This window comes from Falco naumanni, chromosome 1, assembly GCF_017639655.2.
Source record: "Falco naumanni isolate bFalNau1 chromosome 1, bFalNau1.pat, whole genome shotgun sequence".
Lineage (NCBI taxonomy): Eukaryota > Metazoa > Chordata > Aves > Falconiformes > Falconidae > Falco > Falco naumanni.
In genome coordinates, this window is record NC_054054.1 from 114,385,676 (window position 1) to 114,413,581 (window position 27,906).

At 43.0% G+C, this 27,906-nt stretch overlaps 2 protein-coding genes across 7 annotated transcripts; both read right to left on the reverse strand.

Moving 5' to 3' along the window:
* Positions 1-2,978: 2,978 nt before the first annotated feature.
* On the reverse strand, positions 2,979-11,517 carry LOC121081042. The gene is made up of 5 exons (XM_040579679.1): positions 11,307-11,517; positions 9,134-9,472; positions 7,241-7,585; positions 5,791-5,900; positions 2,979-4,758 (listed from the first exon to the last, which is right to left on the reverse strand). The coding sequence occupies exons 1-5, from the start codon at positions 11,377-11,379 to the stop codon at positions 4,648-4,650; spliced, it is 978 nt and encodes a 325-aa protein (XP_040435613.1). The 5' UTR covers positions 11,380-11,517; the 3' UTR covers positions 2,979-4,647.
* Positions 11,518-12,462: 945 nt separating this feature from the next.
* LOC121081048 lies at positions 12,463-27,616 on the reverse strand. 6 transcript variants are annotated; one of them, XM_040579701.1, is made up of 8 exons: positions 27,528-27,616; positions 25,683-25,792; positions 21,361-21,528; positions 20,208-20,525; positions 18,502-18,675; positions 17,326-17,445; positions 16,400-16,433; positions 12,463-15,280 (listed from the first exon to the last, which is right to left on the reverse strand). In XM_040579701.1, the coding sequence occupies exons 3-8, from the start codon at positions 21,422-21,424 to the stop codon at positions 15,274-15,276; spliced, it is 717 nt and encodes a 238-aa protein (XP_040435635.1). In that variant the 5' UTR covers positions 21,425-21,528; positions 25,683-25,792; positions 27,528-27,616; the 3' UTR covers positions 12,463-15,273. The 6 variants fall into 6 exon arrangements, with proteins under 6 accessions (XP_040435635.1, XP_040435626.1, XP_040435673.1 ...); XM_040579692.1 differs by lacking the exon at positions 27,528-27,616 and adding an exon at positions 25,521-25,593 and having other exon boundaries at positions 25,683-25,888; XM_040579739.1 differs by lacking the exon at positions 27,528-27,616 and having other exon boundaries at positions 18,502-18,666; positions 25,683-25,890.
* Positions 27,617-27,906: the final 290 nt, after the last annotated feature.

The following is a 27,906-nucleotide window of genomic DNA, read 5'->3' on the forward strand; positions in this document are numbered from 1 at the left end:
ATTGTACTATGAAGGCATTTCCAGCACCTCAGAGCTGTGAACTGTGTGAAAACCGAATCTGTGAACGGGAAAAAAACACATGTTTTCCACTTGACTGTAAGCTGACTGCTAATACCTGATTGCAAGTTGAGTGTTACATAACATTCAAAAAGAAATTAAATGCCTGGAAAAACAAGTGTTTTCAAAAGATTGTATGCTGTGAACAGAAGTATATTTTTCACTAACACAGGGACCTTGAGAAATCACCAGTCAGTAGCTTGTCTGCACCAGAACCAGCAGTGCTGGACATATTTTGGTCATATCCTCCAAGTAGTAACAGAACATCTCCTGCCTGAGTTACTGGATGGAAGAATGATCACAAGCAGCAACCAGTGACAGACAGGAGGAAGGAAGTAACTCCAGCAGGCTTTAGAAATGTGTCATGCAGTGTTTAAAACTGCTATAAGCACATAAGCATTTGCTTGCAGGATAGTCACTAGAAATAATCCAGCATGCTACAATACATCACAAGCCACAAGAAGAGGAGAACCTACTTCTACCCCACATACAATCCCCTTGGAAAACGTTCTGTGGCTCAGCTTGGCTTACCAACCTCCTTGGCATCTGAGTTCAAGCATGTACTTGTCAGAGGCACCTTAATCAAAGGGTTAAAATGCTTTCCTCAGTCTATGGGCTCCATCAGTGGCAATCTACACATGCTGGCTGGTCTCTCTAGTCTTTCAAATAGCCAAAATATTATTTCCGATGAGCCCTCCCTGAGAGCTCAGGCCAGGCCACTCCATATAGACCCGGCCCCTGGAGTCACTGAGCACAGCTCGTACCTTGTCTGTTATGTTCTCTCTGCTTCTGACAAACTCTCCTCGCTCAGCTGCCTCAGCCTTCTCCATCCCTGTTTGGTAAAGCCTGACCCTAGAGCTGCAGTCCTGATCCCCAACCCAAAGCTGCTTTGCTGCCAGCTGCCATTTCTGTCGTTTATTCCATGAATCGGGGCTGGGGACCTCACTCATACCCTGCTGCATGTCCTGGCCCAGCCTCAGAGCTTTACGCTGCACTTCCCGCCTCTCCTTGGAAATCATTTATCTCCCCAGTGCAGGGACAGGAGACAGAGAAACAGCAAAGGCAACAGGACCAGCCCACAGCAATTCTGTCTTCAACTCGGGAGGTGCAAAATTCCGTCTGTCTGCCTTCCAGGGGGGCTCTGAGACCACGCTCCACCTAGGACCCCTCTGACCCCCTTGAGCAGCCAAACACCCGACCCTTACTCTGACACCCCTGAGCTCATTTCTGAGCATCCCTTCCCAGCAGCTCATTCACTGCTGCTTGGGTTAATTGGGTTAATTGCAGGGCTGATGCTCTACGCCTCTACATAGATACAACTCACAAAACGTCTCACTGTATGTTGTTTCCCTCACTGTATTTTGTTTCCCTCAGCTAGTCTTGACTTTTTGGGGGTTTTTTTTTTGTTTACACCAAGCCAAAGAAACCACCTCCACTACTGTTTCCTTTCACATACTGGGTTGTTGGGGTTTTTTTTCACAATTGTGGCCACACTTGCGCAGTAGCGGTGCTACAGAAAGCCAACCTCAAATGCCAGTTTGCTCATCTTGAGCCTCCGCATGTTGCCTCTCTGGGACTACTGCCCTCCTCTATTAAACCTGCACCTTTTTTCCAAAATGAAAATATGACCAACAGTGGTTGAATACAGGCACTTTAGCTCCTAGAGCAGTATCTAATTTGTTAGAGTATCTTCCCCTACGCCTGCCCCTGACAGAGGCAGAGGTGGTCTCTGTGCTGTGGGTGACATCTGGGCTCGGTCCCCTTGGTCTTGCCACTGCCCCCACGCTCGGGGAAGGGCAGCAGTGCCCGGCGTGGGCAGGGACATGCATGGCCTCACCCCGGGGCCTACCCCAGCAGGAGGGGACGCTGCGGTGACAACAAGGCAGCCAGCTGCCCCTGTCGGCCCCTCCTGCTGTGGGGCAGCAGCAGCCTTCAGGCGCCATGTGGGAGGCCTCCCTCTTCCATCCTGGGAGGAAAGCAGCCCTGGGGGGACCCTGCCAGCGCCCTGGCCACGCAGGAGCGGGTGCTGGGATACACCTCCCAGTACACATAATGTACATGTGGGAGTTTTATTTTTTAATTTTAAATCTAGTCACTGAAGAAAACACCATAGAACACTTCAGATGGTGTGTATTCATACAATCTCTTCCTAGCAGCTAAAAAAATATTCCTGAAGAGATAAAAATGTCAAATGGAGGTGGAGGTGGGAAGCAAAGTCTTCATCATCCCTCACGGCCTTCCCCCTGACCCCACTGCAGACACCATTGTCCCCCTGGGCGGGATGCACAGACAGCAAAGTGGCAGAGAGGCTGGCGGTGCCCCCAGGGTACCTGCTCACGCCATGGGCACCACAGGGCCTCCATGCACCACGGCAGCGGGGCCTGGGCAAGTGGCGAGGGGCTGCGCTCACCAGTGGGGAGGGGGCAGGTGAGACCCCCGTGAGGGGACAAGGGACCCCACTGGGGCTGGGCTTATGGGCACTTTAAACAGGGTCAACAGCAGTGAGGTGCCATCTCCTGCTTCAGATTTAGCAAACCCCATGGCCCGCAGTCGTCGCGACCGGGTGCCAGGTGCCATTTGAAGGATGGGCTGAGCTTCCCCAGTGCTGTCTGCTGCTTACCCACCTCCATTTGACATTTTTATCTCTTCAGGAATATTTTTTTAGCTGCTAGGAAGAGATTGTATGAATACACACCATCTGAAGTGTTCTATGGTGTTTTCTTCAGTGACTAGATTTAAAATTAAAAAATAAAACTCCCACATATACATTATGTAAATAAAGTGGAAAATAATTATTATGTTGTCTATTAAGGTGCTGTTAAGAGCAAGTTATACTGCATTTTGGAAGAAGCCTCTGAATCATTCTACTTTTAAAAAAGAAACCAAAACACTTGAAGAAACAGTTCATTCAATAACTATCGTTCATTTGCAAGATATATGAAATAGTCTTTAATATGTGTATAAAAATATTGAGCAACTGTACAAAGCCCCAGCCACAGAGAGGATTTTATTTGGTGACAGCTACACGAGGACGGCAGGGTCTGCGATGGACAGGGCACAGCCCTCCCTGCAGCAGCCCCCCGGACGAGCATGCTTCTCCCTCGGGTCTGGCACACAGCATTCCGCGCCCGCAGGGAAACGGGCTCTCCCAAGCATGGGCTTGGCTGGGCAGCCAAGATCTGGGCAGAGCTCACCTCCAGGGAGGGAGGACCCCCTGTGCCAGGCTCTTCTCCAGCCACGCACTCATCAACAGCAAACTGGCCTTAATCCCTCAAAGAACTAAACAAATACATCAAAAAAGAAAAATTCTAGTTTCAGCCTGACCCCAGAATCCACAAGCCAACCCCATCAATCCTGCCTCAGAACAGGGCAAGCTGATATTCCTCTGGGCACACAAGATTGCTGACTTTGCACAGCGGCCATGGCTCTGTGAAACCAAAGCACCCCTGAAGAAAACTGTAGCCCTTCCTTAGCTAGAGCAGAGTTAAACCCACCGTAGTGACCTGTTCTAAGCCATTACTAAACCAAATTTAGTTCCTACTTACCTGATGTGAGTTTTTGATAAACTCCCATGGTAAGAGTGATTTTGGATCAGACTCACCCATGGCCAGATTGGAACGCAGGCTTTGTCCCAGATTAGTTCCCCTGGTACTGTACGGTGTGGAGTCACTGATCTGGAGGAATACATCCTGCTCTGTAGTCCTAAGACATCTGGAGCTTGAGACAACAGCAGCCCATCACAGATATTTCTGCTGTCCCAAAAAGCCACCATGCCCCAAGTCTAGTAATTTTGTATGTCAGCCACATCAAGACCCATACCAGTCATGCCACTATCTCTGACAGAGGCAGTCATTTAAAATCTAAACTTGACTGCACGTCCCTAGGGCCGTTACTGACATTTGTCCGGGTAAGCCCACGTCACTGCTAACTCACTCTGCCACAAAGTTTCTGAGGTCTCTTCAGAATAGATTTCTTCGCTGTAACTCTTGGAAGCCCTGGGTTAATGGTTGGATTTGATGATCTCAAGGGTGTTTGCCAACCTAATGATTCTATGATTTTATGATTCTATGAGTAGTCTTAGCTACCTGAGCTCTTGGACAGACCCACAAAGATTCATAAGAAAACTGTAATCCATTCATATGTGGATGCATTGTGTATTATTGAACAGGCATGTCATGGTCTTTCTGAGCACCAGACCAGAAGAAAGCAAGCTCAGAACCAGACCTCTCCATCTATCCCACCTTCCCTGACATGGTTATTTATCAATCAAATGACTCCATATGTTGCATCTAGCCAAATATATAGTCCAAAAATTCTGCATTCCATACTAAACTGCAGACACATGTACAGGATACCTACATTTCTCTACATTTTCTAGACATTAAAAAAAGACAAAAACAAACAACAAAAATTTACAAGTGATCAAAAAAGCAGAAACAGCTTTGGAAACGAGGCAGTTTTTTCTTTCCGCTGAAGAACGCAGGTGATAGTTCAGCTTGTTGGTTCTGCTAGCGCATCAGCTTGCTAAGGCAGCTCTCAGAGACCTGTAAAGGAATGGTCAATCCCCACATGGTCCCAGCTGGCAGAAGCTTAATCGCTAATGATGTAAGCATTGGTTTTCACCAAGGTGTTACATCTAGAACGGTAAGACATATCTTCATATACTACATTTGGTTTTCTTTTCTGGAAATATTTCTTCATCTGCAAAACAAAGCAAACAAGTATTCAGAACAGAGCTTTAAAAGACCCCAACCAAGGATTTGACTTACATCTTAGGGGTTCACCTGTTTGAAGTGAAAATGCACTTTTAAAATTCCTCTCATAACCCAGTGAGGTCTTAGAGGATTAGATGGGAATTATCAACCTATTTATTTAACTTTCTATTGTCAGTCTGATGTAATTTCATGAAAAGTTCCTTCAAGAGTTGGATGGAACTGTGGGCCCAGCATAAGTAAGGCTTATCCACAGCTTGCTGCTGATAACACAGGAGACCAGCTCCCACAGGGCCTCTTGGCTTTGCCAGAATGATAGTGTACTACTTGTTTTTAGCAGTACTGAAGCCATACGTGGAGGGACCAGATAGTAGCCTGGTTGGTGACTCATACTCTATTGATTCTGGGTAATCCCTATGGTGCAGAAAGATCTATCAGAGACAAATAATTTCTGGGAACTTTCTGCAGAATATGAATGTAAATAATCCCAGACAAGGAAAAATTTCTTGGTCACCTTTCTTTCTAGGACAGGACAAAATTATTTTTCTAATGCTACTTTCAGACATTAGGCTGACTGTTTGTTGTCCTTGTATCCCCTTCCAACGGTTATCTCCCATCTGTTACAAGATTGGTATATGTAGCTTCATTCCCAAATGAAAAAAAAAAAAAAAAAAAAAAAAAGGCAGCAAAACAGGACAGTGAGGTACTCTGTTCAGAGAAATACATGCAACACAGGGCTGCGGTGTTGACTGCCAATTTTACAAGCTTACTTGGTATTTATTCTCAAAAGGCAGACTATCTTATTTACTGGGTTACAGAAACATAAGATGACAGTTTTTACTGCTGAGAGTTACAGCTGGGAGACACTAAACAAGGGCAAAGAGGAGACAATAGAAATTCATGATTCCTTAGGTTTATCAAATGTCTGCTTGACTCAGTCACTACTTACAAATAATATCAAAGGCACCTATTCACTCAACCTAGATTCAGTTTTGCTTTGGCATGGTAACAACATACTTACATCGACATGGTACAAGCTGCAGCATATCAGTGCAGAAAACAGTAGCGCTACCAGGATGCTAAGAGTATAGATGCCCCAGGAACTACTACTGCAGTCTGTCTGCTCCGCTTCTGCATGTAAAATTATATTATTAATATAAATATGAAGAAGTGGAATTCTATTTTTATTATGAAAAAAATATTTACTGATCAGCAAGAAATCAGATATCAACAGCATGCTACATAGCCAGAATTCTCATCCCATTAGTATTCTCACTGGCATTCCCTGTGCTCTTCTAGAGGCTGGTGATGACTGCAGGTGGCATGTGAAGAGTCCATGAGGAGCACTCAACAAAGGCCATAGCTTCCATGCCACTGATCAGAAGTAGGACCACACACATAACGGAAACAAAAAATGTTTTACTGCAGTATTACAGCAACGCTGCGGGTTCAGCCAGGAGTACGTAGGGATTGTAAAACAGGTAGGTTTGCAAGCAGTACAGACAGAAGTAGGAGGTTACTGTGATCAGAAGTATATACACTGAGCAGAACAGTGTTAGTGGAAAGGGTTACAATTCTCTAAAACCTCAATCTATATCTGAGTAACACAATATCTAGTAATCACCCAATTTCTTTGATGTGCAGCCGTTGTTTTCCCCAACTCACATTACTGAGTTGTTACACCAGTTATGAATGAGACCACAGACTTTTTTGAAGACTGCAGATAGATCCTTTGCAAGTCTTAGGGCCTATGTAAACCTTATTTTAATTACCCAAAGTTCTCATCAAAGCCCAATGCACAGCATTAAACGGCATCAGAAAGATCAAAATCAAGCAGTATGTTGCTGGTTTTGTTTTCAACTTAGCAAATGGTTACAACACCATCCTGCAGGAAAATTAAAACCCATGTCTTTGGAATTATGCTTACAGGATGCTCACTGTATAATAATGGTACGTGAGATCATCCCTGCTATTATCTGTGGTACTTTAAGAAAATGCCTGAGGACTTGTTCTGTGCTCCCTAGTGTGACCTAGTTTAAACAGAAAGGCTCGCTATAGGGAATGGTTTCTAAAAGACATTTATGTCACATTATGGTCAGAGAACAGATGCTAAAAATACTGATTCATTTCCCCAAATTGGCAGATTATTCGCAGACACATTGAAGTGTTTGTGGCCTGATTTTGACCTTTGGGGGTTTTTAAGATGCAGGATTATAGCAAGCTTTCTCTTTCATAATTCCCCGCTGGCTGTACAAGGCAGGTAGAAACGTAGTGCCTGTTTCTGTGTTCTAGTACAACAGGGCACAGAGGAGTCTGAGCACACTCTCCGAACCTTCCCAGGTACTGGAAGAAGTCTAGCCATGGGTTAGGGCTTTACCTGTCCTGACTGAAGTTCTGCAAGCTTTTAGTCCACCTTTTGTATTACAACATGCCTATAATTACTTATGATTAAAGAAGGAGAAAGATAGTACCTTTAATCAACAGCATAGTGCCACTGCCGTCTGCTGAGATGGAAGAGAAATTTTCCATCACCACAGCACATACATAAATATCACTGTCGGTTTTCCTTAGGTTGTGTAGAGTTATCACTATTTTATGTTCTTCCTTTGAATACTCCAAGCGATTAGCAAAAGCAGGAGAAATACTTGTGTTCTGATTTGAAATATATAGCACTCTTTCAGGCTGCACGCGAGTCTTGAGCAAGTAGATCTCTTCATCTTCCTGCGAGCTTTTCAACGCACAGGTGATGTTGATCGACTGGCCTTGCTGAGGATTGACGTAGAGCGGTGACTGTTCAATAACTCCACTGGTTCTAGCTAAAAACAGGAGACATTAACAGCTACCACATACTTAGCGCAGAGGAGCAAATACAGAGGTCAAAGACAGAAAGAACAGGTCACAGAAATTTGGGTAAAATGATTTTTTTCAAAGGCTACCTTTACGCATGTGTTGAAAAGAAAGATACATTTCAGTACACCCTGGCATCTTTTCCTGCCCCGGGATGTGAAAGTAAGACTGACTGAACAGGTTTACCCGGTTGTAAAGGGTCTCACCTACCTAAACAATACATTTACTGAACTCTTCTAAGGGAATACAGAGCTTCGTCAGCTTGCCCCTGAGACGTGGCCTGTTGCCTGCTTCTCAAGTGAGATTAAGCCATAGAAAGATCTGGGGACTATCAGTCTGGGTGAAGTCATACAATGTGGGTGCCATCAATGTTGAAAATGGTCTTCAAAAAGCTGTTATTGACAGCTTGCTGTCCAGCTGGGCAGACACTTCACTCAATTCCTCTGAGAACAGGCTTTGTTCCTTTTGACATTATCATTAACGTGGATGAAGGAATGAAGATAGAATTTATCATATTTGCACAAGAAAGAATTCTGGGCAGTTTGTAAGTATTTTAGAGAAGAGGATCAGAACCAAGAACAGATAAAGGCATTTTAATAAAATAATTTGGAGAAACAGGACATAATCAAGAAGATGGAATTCATTTGGGAAAACACAGTCAAGAAGTTTGAAAAGAGAAGCCAAAGGAAGGACATTATAAGTTTTCATAGCTACAGATGACTGCTACTGACCCATCAATTAGGTTTTGCATGCCTTAGGGACAGGAAAGGAAGAAAACCTTGAAAACTTTTGGTAAAGGTATTTCAGGTTAGATCAGGTTACTCATCAGAAGGGTAGGTACATAGAGGAATAAGCTGCCCAAGAATATTGTGGATTCAACTCTCTTCTAATTAAAAAAAAACAAGAAAAAAAACCCCAAAAGTAAATTAAATGACAGAAAATTTCTTCCCCTAACCAGAAATGATTGCCAAAAGGAGCATTTGTGCCCATTCATCAACTGTTTGTTAAGAAGAGAAAAAACCATAGATCTATCTATCAGCTTACGCCCAACTTGCAAGTCCTGCCTGACACTAGTGTCCCAATTATTATTGATTTGTCATTTAAGATTAAATAGTAAAAACAAAAGAGATTTGCAGAAATTGCTACCAAAAAAAAAGGCTTGTTGTTTTGCTAGTTACTTATAGAGATCTGATGATGGTTTTGGAAAGCACTGCAGGTCTGCAGTTTCCAAACTGCAGCAGCAACCTATGACTTATGTCTACATGGGCTGCAAAACCTACAGCTAGGATTAAATTAGTCATGAATTGATGTCCTAGGGGTTTTCTTGGGACTGTTCTATCTAATGTGTTTTCTTCATCTTTTCAGGGAACAGACCCACACTTTCCTTCAAATCAGTATGTTGACTGAGCAGAAATGAGTAAAATTCTGTCACTCTCCCTCCCATTATGCTTTCTTCCAATCTTTGATTTAAAATATGTATCTGCATTTATTAATTCATTACTTAAAAGGTGGAATACCTTTTACCAGTACTATGGTTGTCTTCCCACTCAGCATTTTGTGGTGGTCTTTGCTTTTAACAAATGTAATGCATAAGTAGATATTGGAATCAGATTCCTGTACATTGTGCAGAGTTATCCTGAGATTCCCTCCTTCCATTGAATACTTGGTGCGATTAGCCAAAGCAGGAAAGATATATGAAGTATTCAGCTTGGAAACATATATCACATTGATTGGCTGTATGCTAGTTCTCAAGTATGTTCCCACTTCATTTTCTGAAACTTTCATTGAGCAAGTTATGCTGATGGAGTCTCCTTCCCAAACACTGATAACGTCTGCTGACTGTTCATTTTCTTCACCTAAAAATAAGAAATGCAATTGAAATTACAGTATCAGAGTTCTTCTTGATTTGTTAACATCAAAATAGTTTTCAAAATCAACTACTCCATCAACAGAACCACTCTGTAAGACTGGACTGTAGTTTTGCTATCCTGTAAATATCATCTTGGCTGTCTTGAAACCTATCGCATCTTTCATGATCATTGATCTGTGCAACTCAACATCTCCCCAAAGCTTAAAAGACCTTGTGAAAAAGTGGCTTCTGTTGCTCATGAAAAAAATATAGTCTGCTCTGTAGATTCTCAGAATGATCCATCAGTTCTCAAAATAAAAGGTTTACTGAACTCAGCACAATAACTGGAGCTGGCTGAGGATCTAAATCTGAAATTCAAAAGTATCAAAAAGGCAGAGTATGGAAGAAAATTACAATTTTGTTTTAGAAAGAAGGTTTTAGCAACATCAGGAAACTGGATGGTGTAGCCTCATAGAAAGAGAAATACAGAAGGTATAACTCCAGCTTACAGTAAGAAACAAAGATATAAAAATATATAACAAGACCCTATGAGTTCTCTAATGACTTTAATATCCAAAGAAACTGAACAGTAAGTGCTTGTGCAATGTATACCAAGAAAGAGAGGGATCAAATGGGAAATGCCTATAAGAAATTACGTTAAAAGCAAGAGAAGAAAAATTAAACGTTGGTTATTGCATATCTAGGACAAACATAGTATAGAAAGGGTAGAATTATTCAGTGTTGACAAGCAAATTAAGGATCCCTACATACTTAAAACTATTTTAATAAGGGAACAAACACAGAAAGGACAGATCATGGGAGTTTACATACAGTAGGTCAATCCAACCTGACCAGACATGAGGACATTTCTCCTACAACACTTAAGGAACAGAATTAAGGCAACTCAGGAGTTATCAGCAATTACCTTACAAAGCGGCAGAGAAATGGGTGATGAAGAAAGCCAGAGAAGCACAGAGCACTCAGCCTTTACAAGCGGGTAGGGAAAGCTCAGGAAATTAATCTCCATCAGCCTAAAAATCAGTACTTCTAAGCTGATCCACACTTACATGATCTAAGGACCCACGCAGCTAATGATAAGCAGCCATTGCCCATCAATTGTTTAATCCAAAAGACTGAGGTAGAAGTTCAAAATTTAATTTATATTTGAAGAAATCGGTATTGACTTCTCAACAACCAATAACTAAAGAATGGCAAAGACACTCAAAACAAATATTCTCATCAGTTTCCCTGCATCTTCTTTCCAGACATGTTGATTGATGGATAATATTTTTTTCCTAAGGCACCATCCTTTCCAGTTATTGTCAATAGTCGTGGGGGAGGAAGGACTGACTGACTGGACACATCTTTTTCCTCAGCCTGTTCTCCTCAGAGATTCACACTCTTTTCCCCCAAGTATGCCTCCAGCATGTATTCTCAATAGCCACGACAACATTTAGCACTAGATATTTCTAGTAAAGTTTTATTACCTTCAATAATAAAGCCCCTAGTAAATATCAATAGCCATTTCTATCCAGTAGTGAGCTCCCCCGTCAAGCTTAATGGTACAGATACAGTTCATGTTGAATTACTGGGAAAACAGCTTCCACTCTTTCTACAGAGAGTAATTTCTGTGTAGAAAAGAAAACTTCTGATCACAATAAATTTTTTTTTCTAAAAAATAATTCAATAATTTCAGAGAATGTTTTTAAAAGTTCCACCTGATTTTGCTAACGGGGAATTTGCCAGGAACCTTTTAAGATAATAGACTGGGGCGGGGGGGAGCAAGGAAGAAAGAAAATATTGAAACTTGTGAAACGTAAGTTCATCTATGATGTACGTACCATTTTGGCCAGGGAAGCACAGGAGAAGCAGAAGAAAGAGACACACAGTTGGGAGACACGATATCCGCAGCATTTTCAAAGGTCTTTTTAGTTGTTCTTTATTATCTCACTGATGAGTTAAAGACCTGAAGAAAGGGTTGTGGGCCACAAGTTGGCCTGACCTCTTCCAGCTACATCAGCTGTCTACTCAGAGAAGTTAGCAATATGCTTCTTTTGCCTTAGTATCACAACAAAAGTGACAGAGAGGGGGAAGAGAGATTTCTCTTGAGAGGCGGATCTCGGGTTTGATTTCACACTTAAAACGCCCACCATTTCCTACTGCCAAACAACCCCCAGCCCTGCGGGCAGGATTAGAGTCCGTACAGTGAGCACCTACCTTCCCTTTACAGTCAACTGAGAAAAGGCAGGCTCAAAGTTGCTGTTTACAGTGCCAAAGTCAGGCAATTATCTCCCAGTTGTGGCCTTACTGGAAATGCAGGCACTTGGTACAATCAACTTAGTCTGTCAGTGCTCCCAGGCTGCCTGGCTGGTGGCTGCAAACACAAAAATCTTGGCTTTGTAAGGAGCAAGTAGATGAGAGATGCTCCATTACTTCAGGTATACAAACCCCACTCACAAAACTGCAGGTCTGATCTACACCTTGGCAATGTCAAAGTGCATCATTTCCAGGCAACAGTATGGTACGTACCTCTGGCGTGCCTCCTGGTTTCACATTTAATAACGCATTTTCTATAGTGTCTGCAGTACACCAGAGCTACTAACCACCAGCTCGGCTACAATTCACATGCAGATCCAGCTCCCTCCCTGATAGGATGAAAAGCTCTTCTTGCAGGCAGGAAAGAGGGTGTTCTCGATGAGTTTCTTTAATGCTTGAAAGCTTAGAAATTTCATCAGTTATTGTAAAGAAAACAGATTTCAGGCAGGTTGTGAAATGACCTTTCACTTCTCTGCAAAGCTCACTACGGGGTACAAAAGAAGATGCCAGGAGACATCTCTTACTCCCGGTCTTTGCTTTTGCAATATTTAAGTAGTGAATCATCATGACAACAATACTGGATTATAAGTTTGGGAACCATGTGATGGTGATGCTTTTAAAAAGAGATTAACATGTCAAATAACAATACAATCAACACAGGGTTATCAATGAATAGCCAGGTTTTAAACTAATGTTTTATTGTGATGAGTATAGTAACACAAAACAACAACAAAAAAAAAAAATCAAAGTGAAATTGCAACTATCAAATTATGGCATTTGGCAAATCAAACCACTTTGTATCTTTAGTAATTTTTTATTTCATTAGCAATTATTTGTCTATATTTCTATATTGCAAAACAACACAAAGCAGTTGCTGAGAACGAACACTGCAGATCTTTAAAGCTACCTTGAACAGTTTTTCCTGAGGCGTGGGATGATTGGTGTCTACCAGCACAACACAGCTCAGGAGGGGCAAAGTGAAACAGTTGCTAGTGATGCCTCTGAATATCACAGTCTGCATATTCAGTACGAAGAAGAGATATAAATGAAAGTGTGCTTGTGTGAGCCGCAAAGATGGGTCTGAGATTTATGTCTTGTGACTAATTTAGCTAAGGAACTGTCACTGGGCAGAGGGGCCCATAGAAACTTTCTCCTCAAAACACACCCAGCTCTCTGGCCCCAGCTGGTGTTAAAAAGTAGAAATTAAACCTGCACATCATTCAGCCTGAATCCCTCAAGTTAATACAATGTGAGTTCTCAAGTGTCACTTTGTTCCTTCTCTGAAGAACCCAAAATCTGAGTTTATACCAAACCCACCCGGTGTCAGCACCCGATTTAAATACCATATATACACACACACATAGATTTTTCCACACGTGGACGCATTTGGTTTTCTCATTAAAAGGTCATACAAAAGAACTGCCATGGGCTTCAATGTTAAGATGGTATTTTTCTAGATAGAGGAAGATAATGTGTACCTCACTGGAAGTCTCCAGAAGCACAGTGGACAGATTAATCACGTAAACTGGAACACGTGGCACTTCTTCAGAGACACCCATACAGCAATGACTTAGAGCAGAGCGGAACAGAACCAAAAGCAACACCTATGACAGCTGCTGTGGGGCCAAAAAGCGAAAGGCCCATACCCGCTATGAGTGCTCTTTTCCCAAGCTATAGCAGCAGATACATTATTTCCTAAAAAAAGTATGGCTTTTATCTCAAACCAACCTCTTCCTCCCTCCTTTTAGCTACAGATCTATACCATCGCAAGCTTACAGAAGCCCTCTTCCAGGAAAGGACAGGAACTGCAATTGTGCTAAGGCACTGTATAAAAAGTCTTTTTCCTTCTATCTCTAAATCCTTGCACAGTCTGGACTCTTTACAGGTAACCTTAGCTTTGGCTTATTGGATAAGCATACAACATTCATCATGTTATAACAGAGTTCACAACTGGATCAGTCAAAATAACATTCAGTAAAAAAAGTCTTTGAATAACTGGGGACTGTCACCTCTTCAAAAAGTTTTGACTGCATTACACCACATTAAAATTGAAAAGACAAAATCCAACAAATAAGCTGAGAGTCGATTTAAAAGGGTATCTTAGATCAGCATGAGTGTAAAGCCTCTACTGGGGAGGGAAAAAACCAACCTATAACAACACTAGTCTCCTGTGCCAAACAAGAGCCAAATTTAAGCACAGAGGCTTTTCTGTATTTCTAAAATTAATTAATAACATTTTTTTGGATGTCTTTCATTATGAACCTTTCCCTTTAGATCTGACTGTAGCAAATTTCAGGAGTCACACACATTACATCCTTTGAGATTTCCTGCTGCAAGTTTCAGCAACAGATTTATGGGTAATTAAAGCTTGTAAAAATGATTCAGCAAGTATTCAAACTGTTTTATGGATCTGCTTTTCTAATTGTGCTGCTGCTGATTTTTGCTCAAAAGCCTGATGCTAGATTAGGTCTAATGCAAAGTTTTGAGGATTTCTTCAAATCAAGCATGAACAATAAATCATTTGAAGCTGACATACCACCTGTGCACTACCAAATGGGGATCCCTGAAGTGCAATATTCATCACATACTGTCTGCAAACAGGATACCCAAACCTGTCTTCAGATGCAGAAATACTGTAGTCTTTTCTGATAAAGAAACGAATTGGGTACATCAATATGTTTTCCCATCCACTGGAATCACTGTTGAAAGTGTCCTATGTTAGAATTGCCAGTATTATGACCTAGTCTCTCAGGGAGCTTGACATCATACTTCTTTTCAGCCTGGGAGGGGCCATGGCTTCCATGACCCAATGCTGTTTCTGAGGGAGCTGAATATTGCCCTCTCATCCACCCTTGCACAGGAACAAGAGGAGATGTCCTCAACCTGCAGCTGGCTGCAAAATCAAATGTCTGTTCAAAAGGTCAAACCCCTCTAATTCAACAAACCAGTCACCTGTACAAAATGCTTTTTTAGATGTAAAGACCACTCAGGAGTTAAAAAAATAAAGACCTATGGGCATGCTATCACATTACAAAATTGAAGACATGCAGAGAACCTCAGGGTTCAACACATCCTTATTGAGCACAAATACAGTTCTCTGAAGAATTTCAGATGAACTGATAGTTTCAATCATGAAAATCATTGAGACAATTCAGCTGGTTTAAACCTGTGTGCTGGGCCATCCACACATCTTGCAATGACTGCTGTCCTGAGCAAAGCACCAGGAAAGGATGGGAGATCCAAGGAGCTTTTCATGTCACTTGTGAAGGCCTGCAGCTGGACAACTGTGGCAATCACAGTCCTCAGCAAACATGTGGATTTGATGAAGGTACATTTGTGAAAACTACCATGAGGTCTCATATAAAATGAGGTCTGTTTGTCCAGCTGCATGTTGTACACCGTTACTGAGGAGCATGCTGCTGGCTTGGAGGTCTTGTTTGTAGAAGTTTTTCAGGCGCAAGGTTTTACATGTCAGGATGCCATCTGTTTTTTCTAACAGCTGCAGAATTGAAGGAAAAGTATTTGTGAGGCCACCAAAGGCACAGGATGATTTCAGTGAGAATTATAGTCAATCCAATTGTATGAGTTTAAGCTTGGAAATCTCGAGTGTGAAGTTCTCAAGGCAGCTACTCTGTCCTATCTGCTACTGGGCAACCCCTTGCTCTAAAAGGTGAAAGGATTGCAGCTTCGGTGCCCAGTGAGCTCTTGGCATCTCTGCTGAGCCCCTGCCCTGGCTGCTACGGCTTGTCAGCCTTTGCCTTGGAGGTGCTCTGGGACAGGCCCCAAACACCACTGAGCACTACGCCACAGGGCAGTGCCTCAGGGCAGCCACTAGCGGTATAAGTTTTTTTACCTATGCATTAATGTATCTATTAGTACGTCTTAAAACAATAATTGCAGTGAGACTAGCGTTGTGTTACCTTACTGGGTTTCGCAAGCACTTACAGAACTCCTATTTTTCAGATAACCTTGCGTTTTATCTAACTGTAGATGTTCAAACAACTCAGTTTGTTCTCATTGGCTTCCTGTAGCGTTACTAGAGAGAAACGAGTACCTTCACAAGGTAATTCATCTGTTTAATCTTCAAACAATTTTAAGGTGAAATGAATCATCTTCTCAAGACAGCTGTTTCTCTCCATTCACTAGGAAGGGAGCACTAGATAAAAATCTTAGGCTTCAACTAACTTCTAGCCAATCAGTTAAACTTAAACAAATCCAGATTTAGGCATTTAATTCTTAGACTCTTAGAAAGAAACAACCAACATTTGTTTCTAAAGGACTAGTTCGGTAATGAGAGATGTCTCGGCTTCTGGCATTACACAAGGTCCCATAAACCCTGGAGCCAAGTTGGCTACAGGATGTGGGGAGGACACTGTATGTCAGGGTCAAGAGGCATCTGCAGAAGCATGTAAATGATCAACACATGAGTACTGGAACCACTGCAAAGTCATGCAGGAGCTAAGATCTATTGACTCTGACTTGATGCAGCGAGGAAATGGACATCCACTGAACATGGTCCTAGTAAACACGTCTAGTCCTTCACTGAGCACCCTCCTACCATTGTAGTAATGTGATTCCATCATCTACCATAATTAAACCCCCAAAAGTCAAATCTTACCAACAAAAAGCAGGCTTGATCACTGGGACAGATCCTAGGAAAACAATAGGAAGAAAGTACCAACATTAGCAAGGATTTACTCAGAACTAAAAGTAAGAGACATACAGTTGTTTTTTCCCTCGATTTTTTATTTATCTGAAATTCCTGAGCAACTCACTGGTATCCATCTCAAACAGATCCACAGGCCCTGAGTTTTGTCCGCAAACCTCCACCACACATGGCAGGTGTGATGCTTTGCATGTGACAGTGCAGTTGCATCCCAAGTTCTATACTGCGTTGTAGCACGACTATTTCTGAAGAGGTGGTTTAACATGACCTCACACTGAGAATAGTGCACTCTCTGTGTTGTGAGGGAGGAGGGAAGAGCAGAGGGTGATACAGAGGAAGGTAGATATTTCCAGGCTTTATTCACATGACTCCCTCTTCACTCCACAGAGCCTGTCTCAGCCCTTTCCATGCATATTAGTTTGCAAAAAACCTCTCCGCCTGGATGTATTTAGGGAAATATTCTTTCTTAAATTAGATATAGCTCTTTACTGGGCCGATGTTCAGCAGTCTCCTGGGCCGCGGTATGTCTCTGCAGGGGAAGCTGCACAGCAATGTTCAAGGCACTGGAGCCCACTGAGGCAGGGCTGAGCAGTGCGATCGCTCGGCTCTGTTACCGGAGCACAGAGGAAAACTATTCTGTGCTTATTTTTCCTAGTAAAGCCAGCTGACTGGAGGCTGTGTCATGGCACCAAATGCAGCGGTGGAGTTCACACCAGCAGTCAGCCCAGCCTCCCCTTCACAATGAATACCATTTAGCAATTTCATAAATAATGTTACAGAAATTAGATCCAGAAGGAAAACGCTGCATGCTTTTTTCACTACTAGCACTGCTCGTAAGGCATGTTACCCACAGGAAACAATATTTTGCCAGACTATACCTTGATGATTTTGCTTCCGACAAATGTGATACGTTAGCAATGCTGCTGCACAAACCCCAGCAATCAGTAAAGTGGTGGTGAGGGTAATGTTCCCTTGGCTGACTGCAAATTGACGCTCACCTGGAGAGCAAAAGAAAATAGAGTCCAAGTGAATCAAAGAAGTGTGCTAAGAAATGAGCCTGCCTCATCAGCACCACCTAGGAAAAGCCTGGCCTGGTGCTTCTGCAATGTACTCCACAGAAGCTGGTAATGAAAGAAGGAACTAATGCAGGAGAGAACAAATAGCCTCTGGCCTCAGATATCTTAATGGAGATACCTGTAATGAAAGAATGGCTCTATCAACATTCGAAGCTAATTCTTGACTCCTCATCAAAACAGATAACTTTGAACATATATTTCATCTGAAATAACCAAAAAGAAGAGGTGTGAGACCCATCCTTCATGATGGGTTCAAATGCCACTGAGGAAATCCATTTTGACCATTTTTTAAATATCTCAATGCATGGGAATTTAAACATATAAATATCTAGAAAGGCTATTTTAATACTGGTCTAATTTGGAAGAGAAATAATAGAATCATCCAGCATGCATTCAAAAATTACAAAAACCCCAAACAAACAATACCACCCAAAGAAAACAAAACGCTCAAAAAACCCCCACCAAAACCCAGACATCACAGCAAAAAGTGGAAAGCCATAGCCCTACCAAGGACTTTCCCCAGAGGAGGATAAATACTGTATACTTGTCTCAAGGAAACACACTCTACCCATATAACCTATGGAAGACGACAGGGATTTCTGCAGTAAAGAAATTTGGATATAAAAATACCTGTATGTAACAAAAGTCCTCTTAGTCTGGAGGTAAAGTCTCATTTATCACTTAGTGGTAAGTGGAATTCTTGGAAATCTGTTGTGTGGCCATCATGTATTGCCATCCCTCAGCATCCCTGTATCTGTAACTATATAGCTACAACAGAAACCTATACCTATGGATATATATGTCCAGGACTGGGCACCTATACAGGCTAGGGGAAAGCCTCTGAGTTTAGAGGGCTTCAACATGTGTGTGTCTGAAGTATGAGCGTACAGCCCTGCGCATGTAAACTCGGTCCACACCAAGCTGTCAGGGCAAAAGTCTCTCAAAGCAAAGGGCAAACAAACACATGAAGAGATGAACCTTGATTTCCTTCAGCAGTGATGTCGGCTGCTGATTTTCTGTTTTCTCCTCCTGACATTACATTGTGCAGGCCACACTTCAGCACACGGCTGGGTACTGAGAGGTTTGTGTCCACTTTACAGCAAATTTTCATCTCCTCTCTAACGATGTTATCCTCCCTGTTTTCTGAGGAAGCTGAAAGATAAAAGAACTTTTAATTATGAATATGGATGATTCGGAAGATCTTCAATCAAGCGTTAAAAACGTTAAAGAGGTTAATAGGTTAAGAAAAGTGTATCCTTCATGTACCACAAAAAAAATGGAGATTGCTGCAATCATGCTTAATTCACCAAGTGTTCAAAATCAACGCATTATCATTTAGATTTTCTTCTCACTAAAGCTGATGAACTGTTCTGTGAATCAATAATAGAAATCTTAACATTTTTGCCCTCTTCAGATTTGTTCACATGTGATTTTAAGAACACCAAAACATCTGTAAAAAGTTTATCATTACCTTTTTGCAATTAAAACCTATTCAAATAATAATTATGACAGAATGTTGCCACTCCTGTTTACCCTCAGGAACCAAAGAAGAGGAACAAGCAAGACCAGCAGCTGTATAAATCTCAGAGGCCCTGGAGTGCCTCTCCCACCTAGCCTGCATGCCACCATGCCATTAGATAACTTTTTCCTCTTCTAGGAGAATCTTGAAAACTTCCTACCTACACATACCCACACTCAGCACATCCACCTGTCACCCTCTCAAGGGATATAGGCATCTACATCTACAGCAATTTCCAGTCTTAGAAGCCATTCTGGCACTAAAAACTTAGAAGTTTTAGTGCCATCCAAGCTTTACACGGTAGTAACAGCATGTAGATATTCTGCAGAGGTAAGCATAAATCCAGGACAGAAATTGTTTGTAGTGGCCAGAAATTAAATACATGAGGAACTGCTAGGATGAACAAAAGCACGTGTAGGTTGAGATTTTTTTGTTTTCTTCTGTTAGCAACAAGATTAGGAAGGATGCTCTAGGTCTTACAAGACAGGGGATAAAAGCTGCTTTCAGAGAACCATCTACAGCCAGGAGGACAAAACCAAACATATATTCAGTCAGGTGTTTACTGGTGAAATGTCATTGGCCTGGGTCAAGTTCAACTAAATTATCATAAAAATCATGGCAACCTAATCTGCCATGAAGTTTGCCCTCTTGGAGCCACTTGCCACATGAACTGTCAGACATTTTTATCTCTGATTTAGAGTTCCATGAGAAAGCTGGAAGGATACCTCCTGGTTATTTGCTGAATTGCATTTTTTGAATTGCAATTACTGCAATACAGAAGAGCAACACAGAATGGCTCTTTAGGCTAGACCTGGATTTCAGTGTGTACTGACTGTAGTAGACAGAATCCATACATTGCCAACTGGCATAGATTTTGATCCCGAGAATTGCTGTTGCCAAAAAAAAAAAAAAAATAAAAAGGAAAGAAGTATAAATCAGGGTAACATGCATTTATCTGAATCTCTACTAGTGCAGTTTTAAGCAGTTTGACATGAGATAATTTATTTTGTAAAGGATTTAAAGAATTTTTGTGACAAAAAAACCTCACTTTGACAAGTTAGTTTACTCATTAACCTCACTGTCGGCCCAAATATATAACAGTTCCATTTCATAACCAGAAATGTGTTTTCCATATGATGATAGCCAGGCTCCCAGTAGAGCATACCTTTAAAATCCAGTGTGCCACATGAGTCTCCTACTCCCATGGCTTTCTCCCAGACTATGGCATAAATTCCTTTAAGACAAGCATTTTCTTCTTGCTGAAGGCACATCATGATGTGTGTTTCACTGGTCACCAACTGAATTACTTCATTTGAAAATGTCTCACTTTGTGTTTCACCAATTTTTACAAAGCCTTCATAATTGGATGATTTGCATATGTGTTCCTCACAGTTTTTGCAGTGGTAGACTGTCACATTTGTTTTGCCAGATGAAGACCCTTGTGACCCCTCAGCAGGGTCACCACCACAGGGCATGGCGATATCTAAATAAGAAAACAAATAAACAAACAAATTATTTTCTACCAGTTTTCTCTGCAGAGTTGTACTGTTAGGAGACCGAGATGAGTTTTGGTGGACAAACCCAGCCATGGGTTGAGAGACACTGTCTGCCAATGGACAATTTTTATATGGTACTGGGCCCAGTCCCCGAAATAATTTTTGAGGGTAGAAATATGATGTAATTCCCTCACTGCTCCCACTGGGGTTTTAACTAGGGAGCTGGCAGCTTGGGAAGTGAGTTGAAAGGCATTTCTCTTGTCAAGCTAAGAGGTCCTCTGTATGGACAGGCTGAGATGAATCATTCATTATTTGCTTTTCTTCTAAAACTCCTTGGCACGACCCTATCAGGTATATCTCCAGCAGATATCCAGACCTCAGGACAAATGAAGTTCACAGCTGAGCTGCCAGACTACATACAGCTGGATGCAGTGTCCCAGGTCACTGCCAGGGGTTCAGTTCAGGTTTCTGCAGGCAACAGTTTTACAGTCAAGCCAAAACGCACCAGCAGCCTGGCCAAAGTGCTGGAGTATGCTGGCACTGGGTGCTGAGAGCTGACAAAGGTGTTTTACTCATTCAGACTCTCCTGGTGAAGAGTCAGTCATCACCTCATTTGACTTCAGACAAGTAGTCACCTCTCCCCAATTAGGTGACTGTGACAGGTCAAATGAGTCAACCTTCACCTTCTTAATTTCTTTTCTCACCTAGCGGTTTTGTAGTCTTAGTTTTAACTGGACACAACTGAGCTTTCTAGTAACAGTTCAAAAGTTTTTAGCTACTCACGTGCAGTGAAAAGCACTGAGATCAAGCAAGGAGACTCACTTGGATGGGCAGCTGCAATGGCCAGGAGCAGGAAACAAAACCATGTGAAGTAGGGGGACTCCATCAGGCTGCTCTGGGGGCTCAGCTCCAGTAGTGTTGGATGCTCTCCTAGATCCCCCACAATCCCAGGGCAGGCTCACTCCGCTCGTCCCCAAGTCATCTCCCTGTCTGGACATTAAATGCAGCAATCGGCATCCATTCACTCTTTCTTATTCTTCTCTAGTCAAAAAGAAAATGACTTCTAGGCCAAGTACTATAAAGCTTCTTCTAGCCAAGATAGCTGGAATACAGGCAAAGAAAAGTTTACACTGCTCAGCTGCTACAACACTCTGAGACTGCTTTTGCAAATGGCAGACTTACACCCCTTCCCACCTCTGGGTCAGCCACAGCAGTAGAAGACACATGGCCTTTCTGCCTGCTGGGCAGGAGGCTGCGTCCTCCAGGTCCTCCAGGCTCCTCAAGGCAGTGGCCCTGTACACATCGCTCAGGAGTCCATGCAGCAAATAACTTCTTGGCTGGCTGACACTTCCAAAGCCCACCAAAAAAATCAGACAAGGAAGATGTTTTGCGTTGAATGTTTTGCTTGACCTAAGATGAAATCGTTATTATCAAATTGAATTCTATTTTTCGTTTAGAAGACCTGATGGGAAATATCTGTCCAAATTAAATGAACAAACCAAACAAAAACTTAGTATTTTTTTACAAAAAATGTCTTGGATTTAGTCAGAAAGTCGTCCTCAATCATTACAGTGAAATTGTCATGAATACGTGAAATATGTTTTACTAAAACACAAGTTTCATTTTCCAAAGGAGAAAAAAAAAATATCTGGAAAAATCACCTAACTTTCCTCATTAGCCTAGCTCTAGAAAACAACAAACTGCTTTGCCCTAGGAGCTTTCTTTTAGAACAACTTTTATTGGTATGTCACTACCTGAGAAGTACCAGAGAAGTCCCTTGAGTAAATCTGCACACGAATTCTGCGTTAATTCCTAGGTACACATCAGCTCTTCAGCAGAAGTTAATCATTGCTTATCTTTCATCATCTGTGCCAGCCTAGAGCTGCTGAAAGTCCTATCACGATTCTGGAAACAGACGAGAGAGGACAAATACAAGCCCCAAACCCAGCCCTTTCCAGCTGCCGACAGGCCCAGGAGGCGGATCTTTGAGACTGCAAAATTTCCTGCAGAATGAAATCTGGGGCCCCTCCGCAGAGCCCCGAGCTCTCGACACCCCCATGCAGGGCCCGAGCCCAGGGAACCGCAGCCTGAGCAGAGGTCCTGGCCTCCACGAGCACCCAAGGGGTGACCCGTCCATTTCCACTTCACACCACACGAGGGACCAATTCTTCCATTTTATCCACGGTGCTCCCTCTCACCTTTACAATCCTGCAAGGATTTCTTCTTGCCCCATCAGGTATTAATAACATTCAGAGCATCAAATGAGCTCAGCATCTTTTCTCATACTCTTTCCATACATCTAAAAATAGTGCCTATCTTTTTTTATTTTGGGGAAGTTCGTGCTTTGGATGTGAAAACAAACCAAAAACGAACAGGTCAGTTGGTACCATCTCACACATCACTCACTTCAACCTGACTCCTGCCTTGGAAAGCATCAGTTAACAATGCCTGTCGTCCGTGTGTGTCCCTCCCCCCACCCCACTCCCCACCCCCCCCCACCCCACCCCCCGAGCCGAGTGCCAAAGGACTATCATCACCTTAGAATAACAGAATCCTAGAATCATTTAGGTTGGAAAAGACCCTTAAGATTACCAAGTCCAACCATTAACCAGCACCGCCAAGTCCACCACCAAACCATGCTCCTAAGTGTCACATCTACACATCTTTTAAATACCTCCAGGGTATCATACCTCCTTGTCCTCCTTGTAGCATGTTCCCTGTGTAATGCAGTCCTCACAGACAGAGTGATTTTTTTTTCACCAGTAGTTTTCAGCCTGAGCTTTGTATTTGTCTTCCTTCCGTTGTTCTCTCTTCTCTTTTGTGATCATCTTGGCTCATACTTAAGCCTCCTTTCATTTTGTTCGAAGTTTATCCCCCTTCCTCTTATCACTGGTGACATTCCTTCCGGCTCCCCCGCTTCATTTTCAAAAGCCAGCACACTGTTCACCAAATCTCCCACTGGTCTGTCTCTTAACCCTCTTTTTTGACAGGTTTCTGAGAGTCTTCAGCTGTCTTGGCCACCTCCGTTTTAAACTTACTTTAACAATAAACCACTCCAATCTAAAACAAACTTGTTCGGATAGAAAGTATTTTTCATCAAGGTTTTTGCCCACTTGCCTTTCTTTTCAAGGCAATACAGACCTTCGCTTTTCAGATCTACTGACAGAGCTGGGAAACTTGAAAAGTCCTATATTTAGAGCAAGCATTTCTTACCAACAGCTAAAACATCAGTGTCTCATCAACGTTATTCTCATACTACATCCAAACCGCAGCACTGTACTAGCTACTAAGACAACAATTAACCCTACCCCAGCCAAAACCAGGACACAGACACAACACAATAATCGACTCCACTGTTTACCAAAAGAGGAAAGCCAGTCAGTCACTAATGCAATAGCATCATTTCCACCAGAGGAAAAGTCCTCTCTCAAAGTTAAAAGCTAATGCCCTGGAATATTCTAGTTTGGCACCCGCATTTTCCTACTCCAGCATGAGTTAAACGAGCTCGCTGCCTTTCCAGCGCGCATCCTCAGACTCAGGGAACTCTGCTCCAGCACAGCTCAGCTGAGGCTGCTGCTTCAGTGGGGACCTCCATGGTGACAAGCACAGAGCCTGCGGCAGGGGATCACCCAAAGTCCCGCTCACAGGAGACGGCAGAGCAGGGCTGCTGCTGGGGGGTTGAGGTCTGCTTCCCTCCCCAACTGACCGCGAGGTGCAGTCATGGACCCACAAGATCCGATGCTATTTGCCAACTGTAAACACTGCATTTCCCTGCCCCTTCTCTCTCTTCCAGCCACACAACCTGCAGGTCTGTAGCTTTATACGCGTTTTGGTATATGGCTTATATGGCCAGGCAGAACCATCTTGGTGGAATAATGCAATGTATTTTCAGAAAAGATTTACTTGTTACTCTAAGTATCCCATGGAGAGGACTTAAGTTTCAAACAGTTTGAAGAAAATAATGTTATTGAAGGAAGCAAGGCAGTAACAAAATAAAACCCAAAGAACTTCAGAAGATCCTACAGATTATATTTTCCACTGTAACTTCTTTCCTGGAAAAGGAGTAGAATATACATAAAAGCTAATTTTTGCATTACTTTCAGTACCAGTTTTGCTTTGTTGATGTACTCAATACCACTTGGAACAAGCTTTTACAATAAATAATAATAAAAACACACACACACACACAAAACCCACAACAAAATCACAGAAAGAGACAGAACAGCTATTCCCAGAGCAAGCCTGTGAGCGTGGTTTGTTTCCACAGTCCCACCAAGCCGGTGCAGAAAGCCACCAGCAGGACACCGAGCCTGAGCTGAGAAATCTCAGCACCTGCTCTTAAAAAAAATCTTCCACCGTAATCCTTAGAAAACACTGCCAATGTTTTATTTTCTACTTGCAGCACATTAAGACAAGTAGAATAAACTGTTTCACTAGCTTAATTTCTTTTATTTTAAAACTAATATCTCTACTGACTGACACTTTCTGTTCAGGTTCCCTGTTTTGTTTCGACCCACCCGTGTCCCCGCAGGTCTCGGAACAGCAGCCACAGGGAAAACAATGCACCATCAGCTCCAGCCTGGGCAACAGCTTCTCCCCAAAAAGGAGAAGAGTTGCAAAGATTTCTACTGCAACCCTCCTGGCAAATTATGCTTTATTTGCAAATATGACAGAATGGCAATTTTGGAAAAGGAGATATTAGCAAAACATGCTAAGGAGCTACAAACAAAAAAGTTAACTGGATGTGGGAAAATTATTGGGGAGTTACTTGAAAATGCTCTAGTAGATTTATACTATTGCTTCTGTGGTCATTCACACTTTTGTATAAGTGCACCACTTAATGAAGCTGTTGGGTTTTTGCATTCACACAGGCAATACGAAAGCAGTGCAGAACTGTGTGAAAGTTAGTAGCCAGGGCCATAAAAACTGGTGTTATTTATTTAGCAAGATTATACAATCAAGCAATACACATTCTTCCTTACATAGAAAATGTGAAACATGCTAATCATTTCCCTTCTGCAGCAGACTGTTTTTTTAGTGCCCATTTCTAAATGCCTAATTAAAATGAGGAAACAGCAACAATTTGTAAAATAAAAGACTGGCTGTAAGACAGGATCCCTTAAAGAAGACAAAAGCATGAGTACCTTAAAAGCTGTCTGCATCCAAAGAAGCCTTTGTGCCTTTTCCCTTCCCTTCTCCATGCAGTCAAGCAGCCTTCCCAGCTTCCAGTTCAGTCAGCTCCTCTTCCATAGCCCTGCAGAGGAAATGCAGAAGCCACTTGGATCCCAGACAAAAAGGCGCACGACCAGTTTCTCCCTTCTTTAAAAGCCAACTGCATTTCCACTTTCACTTTAGGAGTAGCAGGTCAGGTCTCTGAGCAATACAAAGTCAGTCCCTGCTTCGTGGCACTGTGCAGGTGGAAAGCATGGGGAAAAAAGATCACAGACCCCAGAAAACCTCCCAGGAACCTGCTTATGGGTTCTGGGGTAGTAAATCTGTCTCTGTATGTATTGCAACAGTAACGTGAAGGGACTGGATTTGGGGTCTGCTACCAACTTGCCAGGCAAGCGCTCACAGCCAAGGAGAGCTTGCAGCACTGAGCTGGGCTCAGCTCAACTTGTTCCCGGTCAGGCATCAGTGTTACAAGATACCCTGCCACAGCACAGATGCTCAGCAGCACTGCTGCTGCTTGACTGAATTTGCGCCCATCACATCATCTGGCATTAGCAGCCAGGAGCTGAGCAAGGGCAGTCTGCGCAGCCCTCTGCATATCAAAGAAACCTCTCTAATTCCCAAACACTTTGCAAGTCAAATAACACTCATTGGCCTTGGCAAAGCACTTTGAAATGAATGCTACAGGTATTCATTTTTCAATGGGCCATGTTTATATTTGCTCTTCAGTAGAGAAAATACTATTTATTAGGTCTGACCATCGAAAAAAGGCTTCAAGGACTTGTTTGCAGTATTTCACACACTCTGTGGTCTGCTGTGCTTCAGCTTAACTTCCCTGCAGGGATGAGGAGTGCTGGTAGGAGACTTCTTTAAACAATGCCTCCTTATTTCCCTTACCTTGTACCCTTCCTTCAGGTAGGGCCCGTGCTGGCCTGGAAGGGGTATTTCTCCACAGGGAGAAACATGACAGTGTCCTCCACAGCTAACTCCAGGAAGGGATACAGTTGTTCTGCCCTTGAGGAGACAGCCCACCTCCCCATGGTCTTCACCATGGGCTCCAGGGGAATAACTGCTCTGGCGCCTGGAGCACCCCTCCCCCTGCTTCTGCACTGACTGGGGGTCTGCAGCACTGTTGCTGTCACATAGTCTCTCTCTAGCTGCAGCTGCTCACTGTTTTTCCCTTCCTTAAATCCATTATCCCAGAGGCACTACCACTGTCACTGGTGGGCTCGGCCCTGGCCACCGGCGGGTCTGTCTGGGAGCCGGTTGGTATGGGCTCCATGGGGCAGCCCCCTCTGTAGCCCCCCCGCCAAACCCTCCACACAAACCCAATGTAAGAGTAAACATAAAAAAAAGCGGGGAGCTTCATCTCAAACCCAGGGAACAGTCAGGAGGCAAACCAAAATCCCACTCTGCAACCTGCTGCTAAGACATAGCTGCACGGAGGGTCTCTTTGCTCCCAAACAGACCTGGACAGAAAGAGGAAATGCTTTTAATTCCATTTTCGTGAGGAACAATCAAACCATTGCTTCTTTGTTCTTTCTAACACAGAAATGCAGAAAAGGGCTTTAATTTCTACACTTACTAAGAAACACTTCCTGTTAAAATAATTCCTGAAAAAGTAAGACCCATAGTCAGAAAGCGGCTGGCGCAAGGCTCACTGCAAGGCAGTGGCAGGAGCTGCTCAGCAATACCCCCCACTGCTCCTGGCCTGGCCGTGAGAGACAGCGTAATCCCCTCTTTGCCCCTCCTAAACGGGGCCTAAACTAAGCATCTTCTTTGCTCAAAGCACATCTATACAAGAATCCAGAACTTACCATGGTGGGATTACAGAAACACCCATCCCAGGTATGGTTAGAGCTCTCTTAAGGCCCCTGGCAGCAGACAGCTTCTAACATGCACCGGGTGCTGCTGGCAAGGTCGAGTTGCTCAGCTCACCCCAAGCTGACTATGATGTATCACACGTATTTTCCTGCCGCCTGAAATGACCTGGAATTCCTCGTTAAAAAATAACTTGCCGTTACAGAAGATAAGCAGGTACAGGCCAGCCTTCAAGTCAATCACTTCACAAAGAAACCAAAAGAAGCCCTGAGTGCATGGCACCAGCTGTACTTTGACTCTTATATAAGGGAGAAAGCAGCTGGCAGCACCTTGCTGACTCTACATCCCTACCTGGCACAGGGAGAGCTATGACGG

What these genes read in the sequence shown, in the direction of transcription:
- LOC121081042 (XM_040579679.1), bottom strand. Translation starts at nt 11,379, where the DNA reads ATGCTGCGGATATCGTGTCTCCCAACTGTGTGTCTCTTTCTTCTGCTT. An exon ending in AACCATAGTACTGGTAAAAG is followed by an intron (nt 7,586 to 9,133) that starts GTATTCCACCTT and finishes TCCTGTTTTTAG; the next exon opens with CTAGAACCAGTGGAGTTATT. An exon ending in GCAGCTTGTACCATGTCGAT is followed by an intron (nt 4,759 to 5,790) that starts GTAAGTATGTTG and finishes TTTGTTTTGCAG; the next exon opens with ATGAAGAAATATTTCCAGAA.
- LOC121081048 (XM_040579701.1), bottom strand. Translation starts at nt 21,424, where the DNA reads ATGGAGTCCCCCTACTTCACATGGTTTTGTTTCCTGCTCCTGGCCATT. An exon ending in CATTGCAGCTGCCCATCCAA is followed by an intron (nt 20,526 to 21,360) that starts GTGAGTCTCCTT and finishes TTTCTTATTTAG; the next exon opens with ATATCGCCATGCCCTGTGGT. An exon ending in TCGGAAGCAAAATCATCAAG is followed by an intron (nt 16,434 to 17,325) that starts GTATAGTCTGGC and finishes TTGTTTTCCTAG; the next exon opens with GATCTGTCCCAGTGATCAAG.